General features: G+C 34.0%; 3 protein-coding genes across 4 annotated transcripts; 2 read left to right on the top strand and 1 right to left on the bottom strand.

Moving 5' to 3' along the window:
- The first annotated feature begins 2,731 nt into the window (after positions 1–2,731).
- LOC114257121 (Acyl-CoA N-acyltransferases (NAT) superfamily protein) lies at positions 2,732–7,154 on the top strand. The gene is made up of 4 exons (XM_028196864.2): positions 2,732–3,213; positions 5,642–5,700; positions 6,128–6,184; positions 6,700–7,154. Exons 1-4 carry the CDS (start codon positions 2,773–2,775, stop codon positions 6,857–6,859), a joined length of 717 nt encoding a protein of 238 aa, XP_028052665.2. The 5' UTR covers positions 2,732–2,772; the 3' UTR covers positions 6,860–7,154.
- On the top strand, positions 7,055–9,265 carry LOC114257120 (Calcium-dependent lipid-binding (CaLB domain) family protein). The gene is made up of 3 exons (XM_028196863.2): positions 7,055–7,193; positions 7,354–7,831; positions 8,638–9,265. The coding sequence occupies exons 2-3, from the start codon at positions 7,375–7,377 to the stop codon at positions 9,201–9,203; spliced, it is 1,023 nt and encodes a 340-aa protein (XP_028052664.2). The 5' UTR covers positions 7,055–7,193; positions 7,354–7,374; the 3' UTR covers positions 9,204–9,265.
- Positions 9,266–9,581: 316 nt separating this feature from the next.
- Positions 9,582–14,682, bottom strand: LOC114257119 (alpha/beta-Hydrolases superfamily protein). 2 transcript variants are annotated; one of them, XM_028196860.2, is made up of 6 exons: positions 14,099–14,682; positions 11,860–12,349; positions 11,382–11,721; positions 10,519–10,617; positions 10,313–10,433; positions 9,582–10,076 (listed from the first exon to the last, which is right to left on the bottom strand). In XM_028196860.2, exons 1-6 carry the CDS (start codon positions 14,310–14,312, stop codon positions 9,862–9,864), a joined length of 1,479 nt encoding a protein of 492 aa, XP_028052661.2. In that variant the 5' UTR covers positions 14,313–14,682; the 3' UTR covers positions 9,582–9,861. The 2 variants fall into 2 exon arrangements, with proteins under 2 accessions (XP_028052661.2, XP_028052662.2); XM_028196861.2 differs by having other exon boundaries at positions 11,860–12,229; positions 14,099–14,671.
- Positions 14,683–19,150: the final 4,468 nt, after the last annotated feature.

Genomic DNA, 19,150 nt, shown 5'->3' on the forward strand with positions numbered 1-19,150 from the left:
GATAATAATTAGTTGAGATCAAAATTGACGTGGTGATTCAAAATTACAAAAAAACACTCTTGTTTTTGTTAGAGAAAGTTTGTAAACAGTAACAAACATACGAGCGTATCAAAACACTCAAAGTGAATCTACCATATATTTGTTTCGATACATTCTTTGATATGTTTGTGAGTATTCCTAACATTAGTGTTTTTGTTAGTACCCTAATACATTTCCCCCTTCTTTTTATCTCCAACTATGCTACAAACACAACCAAACACTCACTCACTTTCTCTATAAATGTGTTTGTTGGTATTTTTTCTTCTTTTTTCTCATATGGCTATAACATAGCTTATCTCCACATATGTCTTGGTGTACATAAATTGTGAATTTTTTACATAGGTTGGAAAATGTTTCTAACTTATGATTACATTATTATTATTATTTGTTAATTCAGTGAGACAATAGCAAGTTGCATAAAGGAGAGGCTCTTTTAATATATGAACATTATTAATTTAGTCCATTCATGTTCTCTAGTAAGAGTTTTTCAAGACATTTCCATATGGCAACTGCACTTATCATTGTTAATAAAAGAAGAAGAAAAATTTAAGAATGCAAATGCATAGATATTTTTCAATGTTCAGATTAGCAGTGACAGCACGATCAAAAAAAAAAAAAAAAAAAAAAGATTAGCAGTGACAGAACTATAGCAAGACCATGAGGGGCTGTGGCCCCTGCTCATAAGAAACAATTGGGTGTATGATATCTGATAGTTGATAATATGCTTACCCTTTGATAGATATATTGGCCACCAAGCTACTACACAGTTAAAATCAAGGCCCATGTTATATCTTGACATTTTATAAACATTTTGTTTATAATTGGGTAGTTTTTTGATTTAATGAAATGAAGGTATAATGGAATGATTATTAGAATGTTGATTTGTATATTTGATTTATTAAAAATAATAATAATAAATACATTATAAATAGAATTATCATTCACCATTATAAGTGAATTGTCATTTCAAATGGAGATTAACGAACGAGTAATCTCATTTCATTTCACTCTTATTTTAATGAACCAAATATAATATTAGGAATAATTTATTTATATTAAGAGGTAAAGGGTTTTACTCTTGTCACGAGTAAAAAAAAAAAAAAATTTCTTCAAATTATAGTCTCCCATGTACACAAAACAATAATAAAAATAAAAATAAAAAATTGATTTTATTGAGTTAACCAAATAATATAAAGAAAAAAAATTTACGAATGTAAAATTTATACAAAACTTTATACCCACTTAATGTGACAATCGTTTGTTAAAAAAAAAAATTAGTGAAGCCACAGCCCCTTGTACATAAGATTCTAATTCTGTCCTCCAAATTAACACGAAAAAACAAATAAGAGGCTAGTGAAAAAAATGGCATGATTTGAGTGTGACATCAAAAATTTTAAAATTATATAAATATCTCTGCTCGTAAAATTACACATCAAAAATTAAATAACAAATTATTATTATGTTGTGATATTTGTACAAAATCTTTTCACAGAAAAAAAAAATAAAAAATAAAAAATCATAGAATAGAGACAATGCGGTGAGTCTAAAACGTGGCACACCAACCTTTATCTTTGCTATGTGAACCTTCCCATTATCAAATAATGATAGATTGACAAACATTTCATGTCATGACTTCTTATATGGATGGTCGGTCTTTGGAACCCACCATGTAAGTAAGTTTTTTTTTTTTTTATTTCTTTTCTTTCTTTCTTTCTGTATTTATGTTATTTTAATATTTTTTTAATCTTTTATAAAAAAAAATATTTTACAATATATAATAATCTTTTAACTAAAAGTAAAAGTTTCCAAACCAAGCCTAACTGATTCCATAATTTATTTATTGGATATGGATTTTTTAAAATTTATCATTTAATTTAAGACCTTATTTGTCATTTCTTAAAAAAGTCAAAAAAATTAAAAAGTCGCTATCTTATTTAAATCGCATTATCATATTTAAGTTACATTACCTTTCTACTACATCACTGCAAACCCAACTCATATTTTTAAAAAATTCAAAGTGCACTTATTTAAAATATTCCAAACAATCACTAAGAAAACAATTTTGACTTAGTGGGCCTATTTCAGTGTCAATTTTAGTTATTTGAAACTGTTTACTTTTTAAGACTTGTTAAATAAAATATTTATGTAAAAAATTAAAATAATTTGATATCAGTAATTATATATTTGAATTACATTTGTCTTTTAAAAAATAGACATTGTATACTTGAATCAAATTTGTGTTATAAACTACTTTTGAAATTATATTTATTATCTATTTTTTAACATAAATATTATTAAAATATATAATTATTGATATTTGATTATTTTAATTTTTTATATAAATATTTTATTCAACGAAATCTAAAGAAGGAGCTATTCATATCATTAATGCTGTGTTTGGTTAGGAGATTTGAAGAAAAATTTGAAAAGAAAAATACAAAATGTAGATAAAATAAAAATAAAATATACTTATATTTCATCTAATTTCATACACATTTTTTTTCTCTTTTCAAATCTTTCTCTAAATTTTCTAACCAAACACACCGGAACGGAAGCTGCAAAATCAGCCACTAAGCCCAACTGATGACGTGGTACTCTATGATCTAATTGGGCCGAATCTTGAACTAGCCTCGGGCCCTCGGCCCATAGAACTGCCTCCAATCTATGGCACAAAAGTAGCACCTATGGATAATGCTGACTGGACAAGAGAGAGAGAGAGAGAGAGAGAGAGTGATGGCGGTTGTAGGCGGCGGCGTACACGGCGGTTACCTTCCCTCCGAACTCCGGCGACCACCACCCACAACCCTAACCTCCAAAATCAACATCACCAGAAAGGTCCGCACCACTCCACCGCCAATATTCATATCAACAAACCCAAGTCACATAAACCCTAACCACCTCAGAGACCTCTTCAGCCTCTGCAACCACTCCTGCCACCGCTTCCCCACCACCGACTCCGACCCCGTCGATCTCCACAAGCTCCGCATCGCTCTCTCCCACAGCTCCGTCCTTGTTTCTGTCTTCTCCAGACCTGAGGTCGTCTCCAATTTGATCGGAGTTGGAGGAGACTGGTTCCGGAGAGTGGTGCCGGTGACTCCTTCTAATGGTCAGTTGGTGGGATTTGGCCGAGCTGTTTCGGATTGTGGATTGACTGCTTCGATCTATGATGTCATGGTGAGAAATCCATTTATCAGATAAATTTTAATTTGAGAAATGTTATAAACCCACAAATTCACCTATGACTTGCATCGTAATGTTTTTAGCTCATTGCATTCATATTTGATTCACTCTAGGTAGAAAGTTTCTTTCTTTTATATATTTATTTATTTTAGAGATATTTTAATAACTATTTTTTGTTGCTTAGTCATAATATATATATATATATATATATATATATATTAAAATATGAATAAATACTAGAGATTCATCTTTATTAAAGTATAAATAAATATTATATAAACAGAAATTATATCAACTTGGTTGGTTTCATTTTTTTCAAAAACACTTTTCAGGAAATTTTACTTTCTTATTTTTAGTTTTTTTTTTTATTTTTACTGAATTTTTTAATATTTTAAATAATCTTTTTACTTTTTGGACACACCTAATATAAATACACCTAAAAAGTAAAAAAAAAATCTTTTAAAAATTCACTAAATACCAAATATACCCAAAAAAATACAATAATTCCGTACATTTTTTATATTTTTATGTATTTATTAATTTTTAAAAATATTTTTTCACAAATTTTTTACTTTTTAGATACATTTAGGCAAGGTGCATCTAAAAAAGTAAAAAAATGTTAAAAATATTCACTAAAAAAAAAAAAAACACGAAAACTAAGGTGTCGTTTGGTAGCACTTACGTTTTCAGTTTTCTGTTTATATTTACAAAAATTTAAAAAACTCAAACAAAAACTTGTTTGGTAAAATTTTTGATTTATAAATAAGTGGTCTCAGTTTATAAATTTGGCCAAAAAATGAAAACACAAAAAATGTGTTTTCGTTTTGAATTTTGAGTTTTTTTTTTTTTTTATCACCTAACGCTAGCCACCATCTGCCACCATTTTCCACTACCGTCTTCCGGCACCACCCCCCACCCCCCACCCCCCACCACCACCTGCTACCACCACTCACCACCCACCTGCCACCACCAGCCACCACCCGCCACCAGCTACCAACCACCTGCCACCCACTCGCCACCACCATTCACCCCTCGCCGCCGCCGCCGCCGCCGCCACCACCACCATCACCCACCACCCACCTGCCACCACCACCTACCACCCACTCGCTACCACCTACCACCCGCCACCGTCACCTACCCACTCACCACCACCACCACCACCACCCGCCATCCGCCACCCACTTGCCATCACCGCCACCACCACCCACTCGCTACCACCTGCCACCGTCACCCACCCACCCACCCACCCGCCACCACCAGTCATCCGCCACCCACCCACCTGCCACTACCACCCACTCGCTACCACCCACCACCCGCCACCGTCACCCACCCTCCCACCCACCGCCACCTAACCACCGCCACCACCCACCCGCCATCCGCCACCCACTTGCCACCACCACCACCGTCACCCACCCACCCGCCACCGTCACCCACCCGCCACTACCACCCACCCGCCATCCGCCACCCACTTGCCACCACCACCAACCACCCGCCACCACCACCACCACCACCACCACCCACTCGCTACCACCCACCACCAGCCACCGTCACCCACCCACCCACCACCACCACTCGCCACCACCACCACCCACCCGTCATCTGCCACCCAACTGCCACCGCCACCAACCACCCGCCACCACCACCACCACCACTACCACCACCACCCACTCGCTACCACCCGCCACCGTCACTCACCCACCCACCAGCTACCCACCACCAGCTACCCATCACCCACTGTCACCACTTTCCACCACCGTCTTTCCGCCGCCACTTGCCATTTCTCACTCTTTTTTATATTTTAATTTTTTTTAAATATTTTGTCAATTACCAAACGCGTTTGTAGTTTATGTTTTTCTAAAAATAAACAAAAAATAAACAAAAACCAGTTTATAAAATTTTTATAAATATAAACTGAAAACGTAAACGTTACCAAACACACCAAAAAACTCAGTTTCAAAAAAACTTAATCCAAAACACTCAAACTAAACAGACTTATTAGAAATTTTTTTTTTTTGGTGAGAGATATATGTTTCAGAAGTTTCATCTCAATTGGGAGTGAATTCTTTTCTCGATGAGTGAGTTTCCTACTTGAGAGCGCGGATAAGAAAGGTCATTCGAGTAAAAAGTTGCTGCTAATAAGTATTGAACCACCCCAGTAATGGAAATTTAAAAATTTAGACATCAAGTGTGTTAAGAAATCTAGTTTCATATTTGGAGGTAAAATTAGAAAGAAATGATGCTCAACTGTACATGTGTTTTCTGAGAAGTGTCTCAATTAACTGTAATGTAAGTTGTGCTTTCTTGTTTTTCAATTTTTATGAACTTTAATGTTATTCGTACCGGTTTCTAGAGTAATTTGTTTTCTTTGGAATAGATAGACATGTTGTATATATTCATGTAATTCTGTTTCAGCGTCTTACAGGTTATTCCTTCATTACGAGGTATGGGAATTGGCAGGATGATAGTTAAGAGAATCATAAGGTTGGTTAATACTCATTTTGTGGCCTTGGAGCAATGCTTTACACCATTTATCACTTGACATTTGTCAAGTTGTTGCCCAAAAATCCAACAAAAAAGTACTGGGTCCTATTGTTTTAACCAATAAATATCAAGTTGGGTTGGGGTGCCACAGGACCACCAAATAATTTTCCCATTTTGCGGCCAGTTTATGTTTCATTACTTACAAACACCAGTTTGTTCCAAAAACTGCGAAGTAATCACAAGGACACGTTGAAGTAGTGTTCAACATAACCCTCAAGGTGTTCCATAGTGTTTGTTCGATACAGTCAAGCTTTTGCTAAAATTGTGAATGTAGTTGATAGTATTTCAATAGGTTCCATTTGTACTGTTAACATTTGTATACTCATTCATTATGTTGTCTTAATATTTTTTTCCATTCTCCATGCAGGGTGCTCACTAGTAGAGGCGTCTATGACATAGCAGCCCTTTGCTCAGACAAGGAGAGGTGAATTTGCTAATCTTGCTCTGAACCAATTTAAATCTCAACTTCTTTTTAACAATTCTCTCCATTCTTACACACAGCCAACACAATGTGTGTGCAAATAATAATGTGTGGATAAACCGCCAGAGAAGGCGAAGGTTTAGAAACCAACTCTGAAAAAAAGAAAGAACTTGTTGTTTTGGAAACTAGTTATTTTAGTTAGCTTTTTGACTGATTATGAAAAGACATACTGAAAAGTAGAGAGAAGAATTGACATTTTAGCAGTAACTTTTTGACTTTTTGGTTATTTTTTATTTTGGAATAGTAAAAGGAGTTATCCAGCTTCATCTTTGGATTCGAATCAACTGGGTTGTTACCTTTATAATATAGTACATAGTAACATAGATATGGCACCGAGTTTGTCCATACAGAGATTAACCATAGATGTTTTATACAGTACATCATTGATTGCGACATATTTTTGTGCATATCCTAATAACTGTGCTGTTGATTACAATTTCCCTATATCCTCCTCACAGATTATTCTTTGAAGCGTGTGGATTTGGGGAAGACATTTTGGGATCTACTACGATGATGTATACTAGAACTGTTTCTAGCTGCGAAGCAAATCAGACGGTCAGATTGGTTGGTCGAAAGATATTGTTATCTGCGCCACTGAGAGAGCCCTTTAAATCATGAATAGTAAATTGATCATAAAGTTGTCACCTACACCATGCTTTTTCTACATCTGAAGCCTTTGAATGTGAAGATAGGAATATTTATGAGGAGCTCAAGTTGAAACCCATCTCAGATTTTGATGTCCAATTTTCATATCAAATATAAACAGAGAACTTGTCTAAAATCTTTGAAGTATAAAAAATTTCTGGTCTTGATGTACTGTTGGACATTTTTGTTAAGAGGGATGACTACAAACATGTCCATACAACAATTTTCTCACCTTCCCTTTATGTTACCAACTTTTGACTCTTTTGCAGATTCCTTCTTACCTGTAAAGCACTTGTTTGGGAAAAAGGTAACAAATATAACCGAATACCACAGCTTAGGGGTAATTATCCCTTGGCATTAAAGTAAAGTAGCCTTGTACATAATGCAAAACAGCATCACTTTATCAACTTTATTGAAAAAGAACCTTGCACAGGACAAATTCTCTCACCATTACTTGTTCCTTTCAGCGACTTTGAATTTGCCTGAAAATGGGGAAGATTTGGGTGGAAGTATGCTTGATTTCGGCTCGTGGGCTTCGGAGAACATCAGCGCTGTTTAAGCTCCAGTGGTATGCTGTTGGGTGGATTGATCCCAACAACAAATACTGCAGCAGGATTGATGTTTCTGGAAATGCAAATCCAGTTTGGAAAACAAAGTTTTCGGCTTTGGTCGATAACTCAGAGCCAAACTTCCAAGATTTGGCACTTCATGTTGAAGTTTACAGCAGAGAGCCCATCTTCCTCAGGGAAAGGATCCAGGGGACAGCAACTGTTGTTCTGAAAGAGTTTTTCGATAAATATATCAAGAATTCTGAGGTTTCGAAGCCAGTTGAAGAAGTCGGGAGCTTTCAACTGCGAAAAAGGAATTCCAACAAACCTCAAGGATTCGTTGATGTTTCAATCCGAGTCTCGGAGGAAAGGGAAGAAGAACCTAGTTCTTATATAGGTATTTGTAGTATGGCTTGTGAATATATTGATTATTTGCTTGAACTTTGTTGATCTCTCTAGTCTTTTTGTTTCTTGATTTGTTTTGTTTTGATTTCTTATGCTTAAATTGCAATTCGCTAGATTAAATGCCCTATACATTATTACAGTTTTGATCACAATACCCTTGTGATTGAGGGGTTCTGATGCAGACCAATTTGGCATGGAGATTTTATTTATTTTTATAATTTGATATTTTAATATTTATATTTATTTAGTTTAATTATGATGTTAGTGTTTTTCAGTTTCTTATTTTATTAAGGATTAAGTTTTCAAATAAAAATTGGATTTAGTTTCCTATTTTAGTAAGGGTTTCTAACCTATAAATATTAGGTCTTGTAATATTTAACTTTGGAATAATATTAGGGTATGTTTGATTGGATGGATTAGAGCATGAGATTGGGATTATTAATCCGTGGACCCAATTATCCTATATTTGTTTTAACATTTTGGTTTAGGATTATTAATCCAATGGATAATTAATCTAACAAATTTGTAGGATTATTAGTAATGGGGTAGGGGTGAGATTATTAATCCAATGCTATTAATCCAATTGGATAGTAAATATCACATTAATTTGATAGGATTATTAATATCTCACTATTAATCTTGTGAATCAAACATGGCCTTAGAGTATTAGGCTGTAGCAGTTTGTGATGAGGATTGTGGCTTTTGTGTTCTTATATCTTTTTTTTTTCCCTTCTATTTCCTTACAGTGTTCTACACCAAGTTCCTAATGCTCATGTACTTGTAAGCTCTGTTTTGTAGGTAATGATGATGGATTCAAGCTCATGGATCACAACAATGGCATTAACTTGGCCAATGAATATGGAATCTCTCAAGCACACCCACCACAATTTCCTCTGGCACCGCTTCGCCAACCAGAAAATCGTCCGCCAACAAATTCCGGATTCACCTACCCCGCGCTGCTCCCTGCAACTTATTCTAATTCATCAGAAGCACGACCAAGCTACCCATCAGCCGGTGGACCAAGCTACCCATCAGCCGGTGGACCGAGCTACCCATCAGCAGGTGGACCCAGTTATCAGCCAGCCCGAACTCCTCCTCCACCACCACCACCGCCTTCTAATGTCGGTTACATACCCACTTTCCTCCCGAGAACAGATCACTTACAACCAAGTTACATAAACATGCCATCCTCAGGAGGAGCCGCCCCGGGACGTGGTGGTGGAGCTGGTTTTGGAATGGGAATGGGTGCCGGAGCATTAGCAGCTGGTGCTGTGATCTTCGGTGATGATTTCATGTCAGGATTCAATGTTCCCGGGGGCTTGCAAGATGCTAGTCTTACCATAGCAACTGATCCTCCTTTCTGACAAATCAGCCTGTGTAATTTTATCTTGCAATGATATAAGATAGTGTGAAATTAGTGTTGCAATGTTGTTCAATTGCTTGATAAAAACATCAACATGTTCAGTACATAGGTCATAAAGAAAAATGTTTGGGGGCCCTAATTCTGTGGCTCAAATGTAGCTTAAATGGCCAAAACGACGTCGTTTTGGCCATTTTGATGTTGTTTTGTACTCAAAACGACGTCGTTTTGGCCATTTGAGCCACATTTGAGCCACAGAATTTAGGCCCTCTACCATTGCTCGGTCATAAATGGACTGAGTTTTGCAATGTCAACTTCCGGGTTTAGCTTTTAGCCTCTCTTGGCAGCGACAGAAAAGGAAAGAACTAGTGCATGCTAAATATTTACATCTAATGTGAAATTTCATACTATTGAATTGTGGTTATATTACAAATGTTATCACCACTGTTTCATATCAAAATCATCAATTGAGATTTGGAAATGAAATGATCTCCCTACAATTTGCTGAAGGTTGTATCCGGGTCTATCTGTCTAAGAGCAACTTGTTCTTAGGTGGACGGGCATTCTTGAGTGTAATGTCGCCCCGCCCCCAAAATAGCAACCTGTTTTGGTGATTTGGGGAATACAGAAGTAATTTGGGGTGTATGAAGCATATAAAACGTTCAGGTTGCTGCTTGCAGACACTGCTCCTGTGACCCGCCAAAAACTCTATGCAGAAATTTATCCACAATTGACACAAATTCTTCTGCCTTCTCTTCATGGGGCAAGTGCCCGCAATTCTTGATAACTTCTAGACAAGAACCAGGTATGGCTCGTGAAAGTCTCTCCGCATTCCAAGATGGGACAAGCCGGTCACTATCACCCATGACAACCAGAACTGGATTTCATCAATCAAAAAACAAGAAGAATAAGCTTTGCCATTCGAGCTTTTGTTGTTCATGAAATGGTAACGCAAATTGGTGAATAGTTCAATGGTCATGCAAAGTGTGGAATGTCAAAATTTGAGGCAATTAATAGATCTACTTGGAGTTAGTGTTGTCAAAATATTGATTCCTTTGTTCTTATTTTAGAATATATGAAGTGAGCAATAAAAGAAAGAGTTAATATTATCACCTGGACACGAGATTTCATTGAGCCTATTTGTCAGCGGTGGCTTTGATTCAGACGAAGAATCTGTAAGCATCGCTGCTGTGTATTCTACAAGAGCCTTGTCCCAACCTTTAGCCCTCAACGGCTGTAAATGACGCCAAGATAAACGTGGGCACAATGTACCAAGCCAAACAATATTAAGAAAGATGGGGCTTTTTGAGACAAATCACCTTTGTGTAGCCATATACGACATGTTCAGTAACTCGAGTTGAATCATACCATGAATTCCGAACAGCAGCTACACCAAATTTATCGATCACCATCCTTATCTATAAACAATGACACATAAGCAACCGGAGAATGCTTGATCAATCCAACACAGTGCAAAAAGATTTTCCAACTTAGCCTTGTAAATATGAAACCTGAAAGTGGTTTAAAATACCGTGATGCTGAACCCAATTTTACGCAGATAGTTCGAAATGGGAATAGGAATGCAGTACACCATGTGCTTTAAATTGTGGTATGATAGGGGTACTTCTAGTCTAAAGTTTTTTTAAACCATTACGCATCCAATAACCTGTAGGTTTTTCCCCCAAAGTAATCATGTAACAACACATTTTTTTGAGCATTATGACATATTTTGAACTTTTGTCATGTCAAAACTTCACCCACCTTAGATTTTAGTTCATTATATTTGAATCTCTCTTTTACGCCCAAGGAAATCTTAAGGAAATATATTGGGAAAAACTTTTATGATCGCTTTGGATCACTAAATTTACCACTTTAAAATGAAAGTGTACCATATTTCTTAATATGCGTTTCAAAACGTAATTCACTAGGAATCAACGTTTTCTGGTAACATTGGTTGGGATACAGTTTTATCGAGCTGATTTGTATTTGAAATTATGTTGGTTATTAATACCTTTCAAAAGGGAATATTGTGACTTGTAATTCTACGAAGAGAACATGAAAAGGGAGGCTTGGTATTGTATATGTTTGATAATATTTTGACTGAGGCCTACAGAACTGATTGAAATGACAATTTCCCAAAATAACTTGGTGTATCACAGAATCAAGAAGAGAAGATCCTTACCAACATCACAGCCAAGGCCGAGCGAAGAATTGCAGATAAAGCTTTCTTATACAGAGTATTGAACATTGCTCCCATCCCGTTCACCAAACGCATTACTGCTTGTAGAATGTATTTGGAGAATGTCGACACAGTGTTCCAGAGCCCGATAAATGGATTTCTCTGAATATTCAAATTTGAGCCATCTTCCTGCCTTTGAACATCTCTTCTGGATTGATTTTCTTTGACAACATTACGTGAAATCAGCGGGGCTAGAATTGCAGGGGCAACAAGGATCAGAGCAGCAACACGCCCTGGTGCTTCAAAATACGTATCAACTGCTACAATGGAACCAGCTGAATGCCTGCCATCTCATTATATTGTTGTTTTCATTAGGTTCAGACAGAGATGGAGAGTATCAAAAATTGACAAGACAAATGAATTAAGGGTTTTTAAGAAAGCACATCAAAAACCAAATATGTAGGATCGGAAATGTACATACCCCACCAGAACCACCTTCTCAGCTGCTAAGAATTCGATGAAGTACAACGTAGCTAGCACAGAAAATACCATAGAGTATGGATTCAAAGGTTTTTTATCTTCACTTCTAGGAGATGAATGCTCAGAAAGATTCACCCTCGATGTCAAGCCAAAGGCAGGTCTATCAAAGGCTAGAACTTTTGAACCAGTGACCCGAGCTAAAGGCTTCATAACTCGATGCCATGAGAAGAGAGAGGCTCCAAAGCCGTGAAACAAAATCATAGGAAGTCCAATTTTTTTAGTTTGGGAAAGAATTCGAGAACTACTCTCATCCTGTAATAAGTTTTGTGCGTGTGATTCGGCATCACATACCTTGTGGTGTATCTGTACCCCTTTGAACTCGCAAAAAAAACTGTCAGGATCGGCTAAAAGTTTAGGATCGAGTAATTCATCCTGATCTACGCCAGCTATTCTCCGCTTTCTTTGTTTTGGTTTCCCTCCCAACAATTGCTCTAGAGATATTTAATGAAGCATCCCATAAAAACAATGATTTTTTGTACAAAAACCAAAAAATATATACAAATATATATTTCATGATTCACCACTTAACTCAGTCAAATGAATGGAAGACCTAAAGTTCATATAATCTTGCATTAGGGTTGACTCTTTTGTTCATTCCAATTCTAACCAGGAAGTATTTTAGCACTAAAAAAACCCAACAAATGAGATTGAATGATTGATCATGTAACCACTTGCCTGCTTGGATGGTTGATAAAAATTTAGGCATAAGGAGAAAAATTCCATGTGATATTGTTTGACTCAGAAAAAGGTTACAATAAGGTCCCAAACAGATATTGTGCAGGAACAACAAGATGAGATGCAAATGAATTTCAAATTGCAATATGCTTGTTTCAGGAGGCAATATATGGTGATTTCAGTACAAATTGAAATAATGGGAAAAAAAAGTGAAATAGTGGTTGAGAGAAACCTACAGTTTATTTATTTTGGATTAATCATCCATAAGGAAAGAGAAATTAAGGAAGGTGTCCGATAAAATTAAAATTACATGAATAAAATGCAAAAGTCATTTGGATACAGTGTTCCTCCAAAGAAAGAATATTGTTGTTCAAAGGTACAGAAGGAAGAGTTGACAAGATAGATATTAGTCCGACTACACCATGTGGTACAGAGTATGAGGATTCAAGAAATAACATGCTTGAAACTGAATGCAGTAGACACAAGGATGCTAAGATCGGCAAATGGCAATTCCCATTAATCAATGCATTTTGAGAAGCTAGGTGCCACTATTGTTGGACAAGTCAAAATAAAATACTCGTAGAGGGAAAAGAAATAGGAATGGAAAAGTATTTATTCCTTTCACAAATCCATGATCCAAACACAACTTATGTAGGGAGACACAAGTATACTCCCTTAAATAGGGAGTTGAGTAAAGAGGCTGTTGAAGGAGAATTTTTTTTGTGGTTTCACTGCTTAAAGTAGAGAAAAAGTGAGAATGGGAGACTGTTAGATAAAATACAATTTGGGTAAGCTATATTAACAAACGGTATGCTCTCTCAAGTTGTCATCTCAATTTGAGAGTCTTTGGGTTTGGTAGACCCATTTTAGAATCGATTTTAGTGATTCGAATTGTTTAATTTTTTAGATTCATTAAGTAAAATATTCATAAAAAAAATAAGGCGATTGGACATGAATAACTATATGTTTGAATCATATTAGTTTCAAAAAAATAGACAACAAATATATAATTTCAAGAATAACCATTTATTTTTTATAATACAAATTTGATTCAAACATATAACTACTGATATCCGATCATCTTAATTTTTTATGTGAATATTCTATTCAACGAGTTCTAAAAAGTTAACAGTTTTAATCATCGAAATGGGACTTGTGATCGGCTCTATGGACCCCCAAATTCTCTCATATTGAGATGTAAACGCAAGAGAAGCTGTTCCTTTAAGAAATATTGGTGATCCCAAGTAAATTAAGTAATTGAGAATCAAAGGCTTCAACCACTCCATCCACTTCCAAAATTTCATACTAGTAAAATCATGATTAGCAATTGCTCAACTACATAAACAATCAAAATACTCCAATTATACCATATGGGAAACCAAAAAAAAAAAAAAAAAGATCATTCAATTCAAGCCATAACAAACTGAATTACCATTCTTCATTGAACTATATACATATATATGAATGTATATGACTGAAACATAGCAAAAAGAACATGAATTTACCGGAATATTCAGCGCCGGAGCCGCCGCCGACGGAAGCAGAAGAAGAAGCAGAGGCAACCATAGATAGAGAAACCAGATTGACCCTTTTGGGATCCAAGCTTAATTTGGTGCTCTGAAAGAGAAGGAAATGGGTTTGGCTGATTGGGAATTTGGGTAATGGAGAGCGAGTAAGGAAGAGAAATTGGTGAATTGTAACAAACCCAACACTAGTCATGTCTTTGTGCCTGCTCAATTACTCCTATATTTATACCTATTTGCAAGGTGTATGATGTGGGACTACGAGTGTGTGTGTGTGGGTGTGGGTGTGTGTGTGTGAGAGAGAGAGAGAGTGGTTTATGATTTGTGAAAATGCTTTTCCAGTCGGGGGACGGTTGATAGACTAATAGGGCATGATTTGAAGGAGATATCCGTGTATTTCATGAAAAAATTGAGAGCTATGAGTGAAAGAAAGAACGAGAGGATACCAAACTTGATTTGAAGGAGATATCAGTGTATTTCGTGAAAAAATTGAGTTATGTGTGAAAGAAAGAAAGAGAGGATACCAATGAACGAGAGGTTGCTGTGGTGCCTTATGGCACATTAACCCTATTACGAGATCTTATAGAGGTATTTTTTTTTTATTATATTTTAATAATTTAAATTGTTTATATTGTAAAATTTGTCGATTATAATATGCATATAAAAAATTAAGTTAATTAGACATCTGTAATCCTATAATCAAGTCCTAATTGTTTTAAAAATTTTATTAAAATCATGTTAACCATGTATTTTTTTAAAAACAAATGTACTCTTATTAAGAGGCTACAAATGTCTAATTTTTTTTTTATTTTTTACATGAATAATCTATTCAATGAACCTTACAATATCAATGGTTTAAATTATCGAAAAAGACTCGGGACACATACTCAATGGGCCTCACAACATGTTGTGCCATAAGATATAGCAAGAATCCCAATTTCACCACTTTGTGCATTCCTCCTGTTTAATTGAGAAATTTGAGAAAAAATTAAAAAAAAAAAAATAGATATGTAAATATATTTTATTCACATTTCATCTACCCTTTCCCTTTCTCTTTCCAAATCTCTTCTCAAATCTTCCAACCAAACACAGTATTAGAGAACTACATGCACGTGGAAGTTGGCAAAAAATTTATTAACACATATAGGGGGTGCAAGTTTCATTTACACCCCACTACAGCCATACTTGTACTCCTATGCGTTTGTAATTTTTTTTTCAGTCCTGTTTTGTAGTTTGAATATCTGAAGGCTTGAATGACCTGAAAAGCCAAAACGACGTCGTTTTGGCCTTTTTTTTTTTCTTTTTTTTTCCCTCTCTTTCCTTCGTAGTAACTCACAGAAGAAGAATAAGAAGGAGAAGAAGAAGAAAGAAGGAAGAAGAGAAGAGGGGAGCAGAGAGAGAGAGACCAACCAAAAATCAAACCCAAACCAATAGAGAGAGTGCTACAGAGACCCAAATCACCTAACACAAAGTTCAAACCCAAATCAGATAGTGCTACAGAGACCCAAATCACCCAACACAAAGTTCAAACCCAAATCACCCAACACAAAAAAAAAAAAAAAAAAAATATATCCAGATCCAGATCCAGATCCAGATCAACGCATCATCATCAACACAGAAAAGAGACTAAAAAAAAAATACAGAAAACAGAGAAAGTGGCGATCGGCGACGAGCCTCTTCTCTCTTCCCCTTCTTTGTCTCGCTTCTCTCTTCTCTCTCTCGTCTGTATTTCTTCTCTCGCTTTCTCTCACTCTCTCTCTCTTCCTCGTCTGTGTTTCATATACAAAAGAGAGGAAAAAAAAATCGCAAAACGAGCTACCAACTATTTTTCTTTTTTTTTCTCAACTCCTACCCATATGTTTCTCCTTTCGGCTTTTTTTGATATTTTATTTTACAATAATTCCTTAGGTCTTGTTTGGGAAGAGATTATTTTAACAACTTTTTGACTTTTTACGAAAAAAATATGCAGAAAAATAAAGAGAGTAATGTGATAACTTATAGTAACTTTTTAACTAAAATGTATAGTTGACCAGCGAGGCCTTAGTGCCCAAAATTCTTAGCCCTAATTTGCCCAACTCACAGGTGGAAAGGCCATCTCATCATACCAAAGACAATTCAGCAAGTGACATCACCAATAGGTTTTACTCCCTTTGTCTCAAAATATTAATCTCTTATTTCATTTTTCATTATCCAAAAATATTAGTCCCTTTTCAAAAATTAAGAAATAAAAAATAATATGAATTTATTATTTTGCCCTCCTTTTAAATTCATTAATAACACAAAAAGTATAATTATGACAATTGATATTCTCAAAAAAATTATTATCAAAGGGTAATTTTAAAAAATTAATATTTTTAAAATATAATAATTGTACTATGAAAAAAAATTAGATTCCAAAAATGACCATTATTTTGGGACGGAGAGAGTATTAAATTATAAATTGACCTAAAAAAACTTAAAAACAATTACAAAAAAACATAAATAGTTATTAAAAAATTATAAAAAATTATATTTTCGTATAAATTTAGAATTAGTATTTATATTTATTTAATTACAATACTAAGACGTGAAACAAAAGACAGTTTAGATTATATTTTCGAATTAAAAAGTGAGTTAAATAGATTTATTTATTTATTTTTTTTTTTTACTATTGCATCGAGGCAATCTATAATAAATTATAGCCAAAGAATTGCTAGTATTAAAAATAACATATCATTGGAAAAATGTAAGTATAAATTATCAATGAAAGTTTTTGCAAGAATTAATATTAAATTAGATCTGCAACAGTCTGAGGTAGAAAACGAAACAGATAGCCTGTTCTAAGAAAGGAAAGGTTGAGATTAGACACCTCTGTAAATCGGAAGTTTGCCAATGCCAGAGTCCTACGCCAACTACGTTCAGATAACGGTTAAAAATCTATAGATACTGTTTTTATTTTGGAAGTATTGTGGGTCTAAATCAAAACATCTTAAAATTATAAGAAGTGAAGTAATAAGTTTTTCATTTTTATAAGTTTTAATCACCATTTCTATATCCAAGATCTATTACTAGATCGTAATTAAGTATTAGTACTAATCGCAAACTGTCAATAACATCGTAATTTTTTACAAGATCTACTAAATACTGATACTGCTAAAGATATAGAATTTATTAGGAAAAAAGTTGATAAAGTATCTCAAGAAATTATATATTATCAACGACAACTAAGTTTAATATCTTAAAAATATAAAATAATAATAATAATAATAATAATAATAATAAATTTAATTTCCACATCATCGCTATATCATCAAGGCACATCATTTGGGCCACTTGAGCCATCCTACTTATATAGAGAATCAAAGTAATTGCCGAGGGTGGGTTTTATTTTGTTGCATATCTTATTTTTTCATCGGATCATATATGTGAGAAGATTAGTCACACTGTTTTGTTTCGTTTTATTAATTGATTTTTTGAATATTGAATATTGAATATTGAATATTGATTTTTTTTTTTTTTTTTTAATAATTTTTTTAATGTTATATATATATATATATATTAATTTCTATATGCACATAATTTAGATGCAACTAAAAAATAAAATATTTGTGAAAAAATATTTAATAAATTCATTAAATACACAAAAATATAAAAATGTATTAAAGTTTTGTATTTTTTGTATTTGATGAATTTTTTAAATATTTTTTCTATAAATATTACACTTTTTAAATGTACTAGGTTAGGTGCATCTAAAAAATAAAAAATTTAAAATATTAAATTTTTTTTACTAAAAACAAAATAGCATGAAAAAAAACTTAGTTTTTTGAAAAATGAGTTCAATTTTCTAAAACCAAACAAAATGAATAGTTTTTTTCAGAATTGTAACTGAGTTTTTGGGGATTTTATTATTTGTAGTCCCGATATAAATAATAATAATAATATATATATATATATATGTATGTATGTATAATATAATTAGATATAAGAAAAGAACATTAAAAAGTTTGTGATTTTGTTTAAATATAAATAAATAATAAAATTCTAAAAGTCTTATTGTTTTTATATATAGAAATAAGGAAATTATGTAATGTGCTAAGAATTTAAATAGTTTTCAATTTTTTTGACTATCTGAAATATGGTCAGAAATTCATGGGTATTGCGAGAGCGGGGATAGAATTGAAAAATTTTACCCATAGTAGGGGTAGGAGGGGGCGGGAGTAGAGTTTGTCCACAAAAGCAGAGGCGAGTAATAATAAACTCGTCCCAAACCCGTCTCGTGACCATCCCTAATCATGAGCCAAGAAACCCAACGACCACTCTGTAATTACCACATGAGCCAAAAACAAAGTGTTTATTATTAACAAAATCGTGGTCATGGCGGATCCCTCGTTGTTTGTAGTTATGGGTTTTGAGGGTTTGAATTTTTTTTTTTTGGTGTTTTCTTAGTTACCTATACAGTTTAGATATAGATTATATATTTATTTTAAAGTTATTCTAGTGCCGAACTTTTATGATTGACCTTTGTAGTATGAATCTTATATCTAGATTTATTCATAATTTATCTTTAGTGCTTTATTTGGAAATTTTCATTTGTTTTACACAAGATTTTTCCTTTGTTTGATGTAAGCTTATTGATGATTTTCTTATAAGTATTGTTTAACAATTTTTAATTTAATAGAAATTTTTATTGATAAAAATAAAATAAAATTTAAAAAATTAGGCAATTTTTACTTTAATATAAATTTTTATTGACAAAAATAAAATAAAATTTAAAAAAATTAGGTACACACGTCTTGCCCCAGAGCCCTCAACACTGCATGTGGTGTACATGTAATCATTAAAACTTGGTTGGATCAAAAGCCTTCCTATTCGGGTCCTAGTTAATGTCTGCTAAGTAGGATATAACATGCATAACGAAAATGTTTGGATCGCACAAAGGAGGATTCCTACTACTCTATTAATGTATTGATTTTTTATGTATTTAATTTTTTTTTTTTTTATCTTTGATAGTGACATAAATAGTTCAGATCATTTTAAAGGTTATGGAGTTGTATT

This window comes from Camellia sinensis, chromosome 8, assembly GCF_055761805.1.
Source record: "Camellia sinensis isolate YWXY chromosome 8, ASM5576180v1, whole genome shotgun sequence".
NCBI classification, from domain to species: Eukaryota; Viridiplantae; Streptophyta; class Magnoliopsida; order Ericales; family Theaceae; genus Camellia; species Camellia sinensis.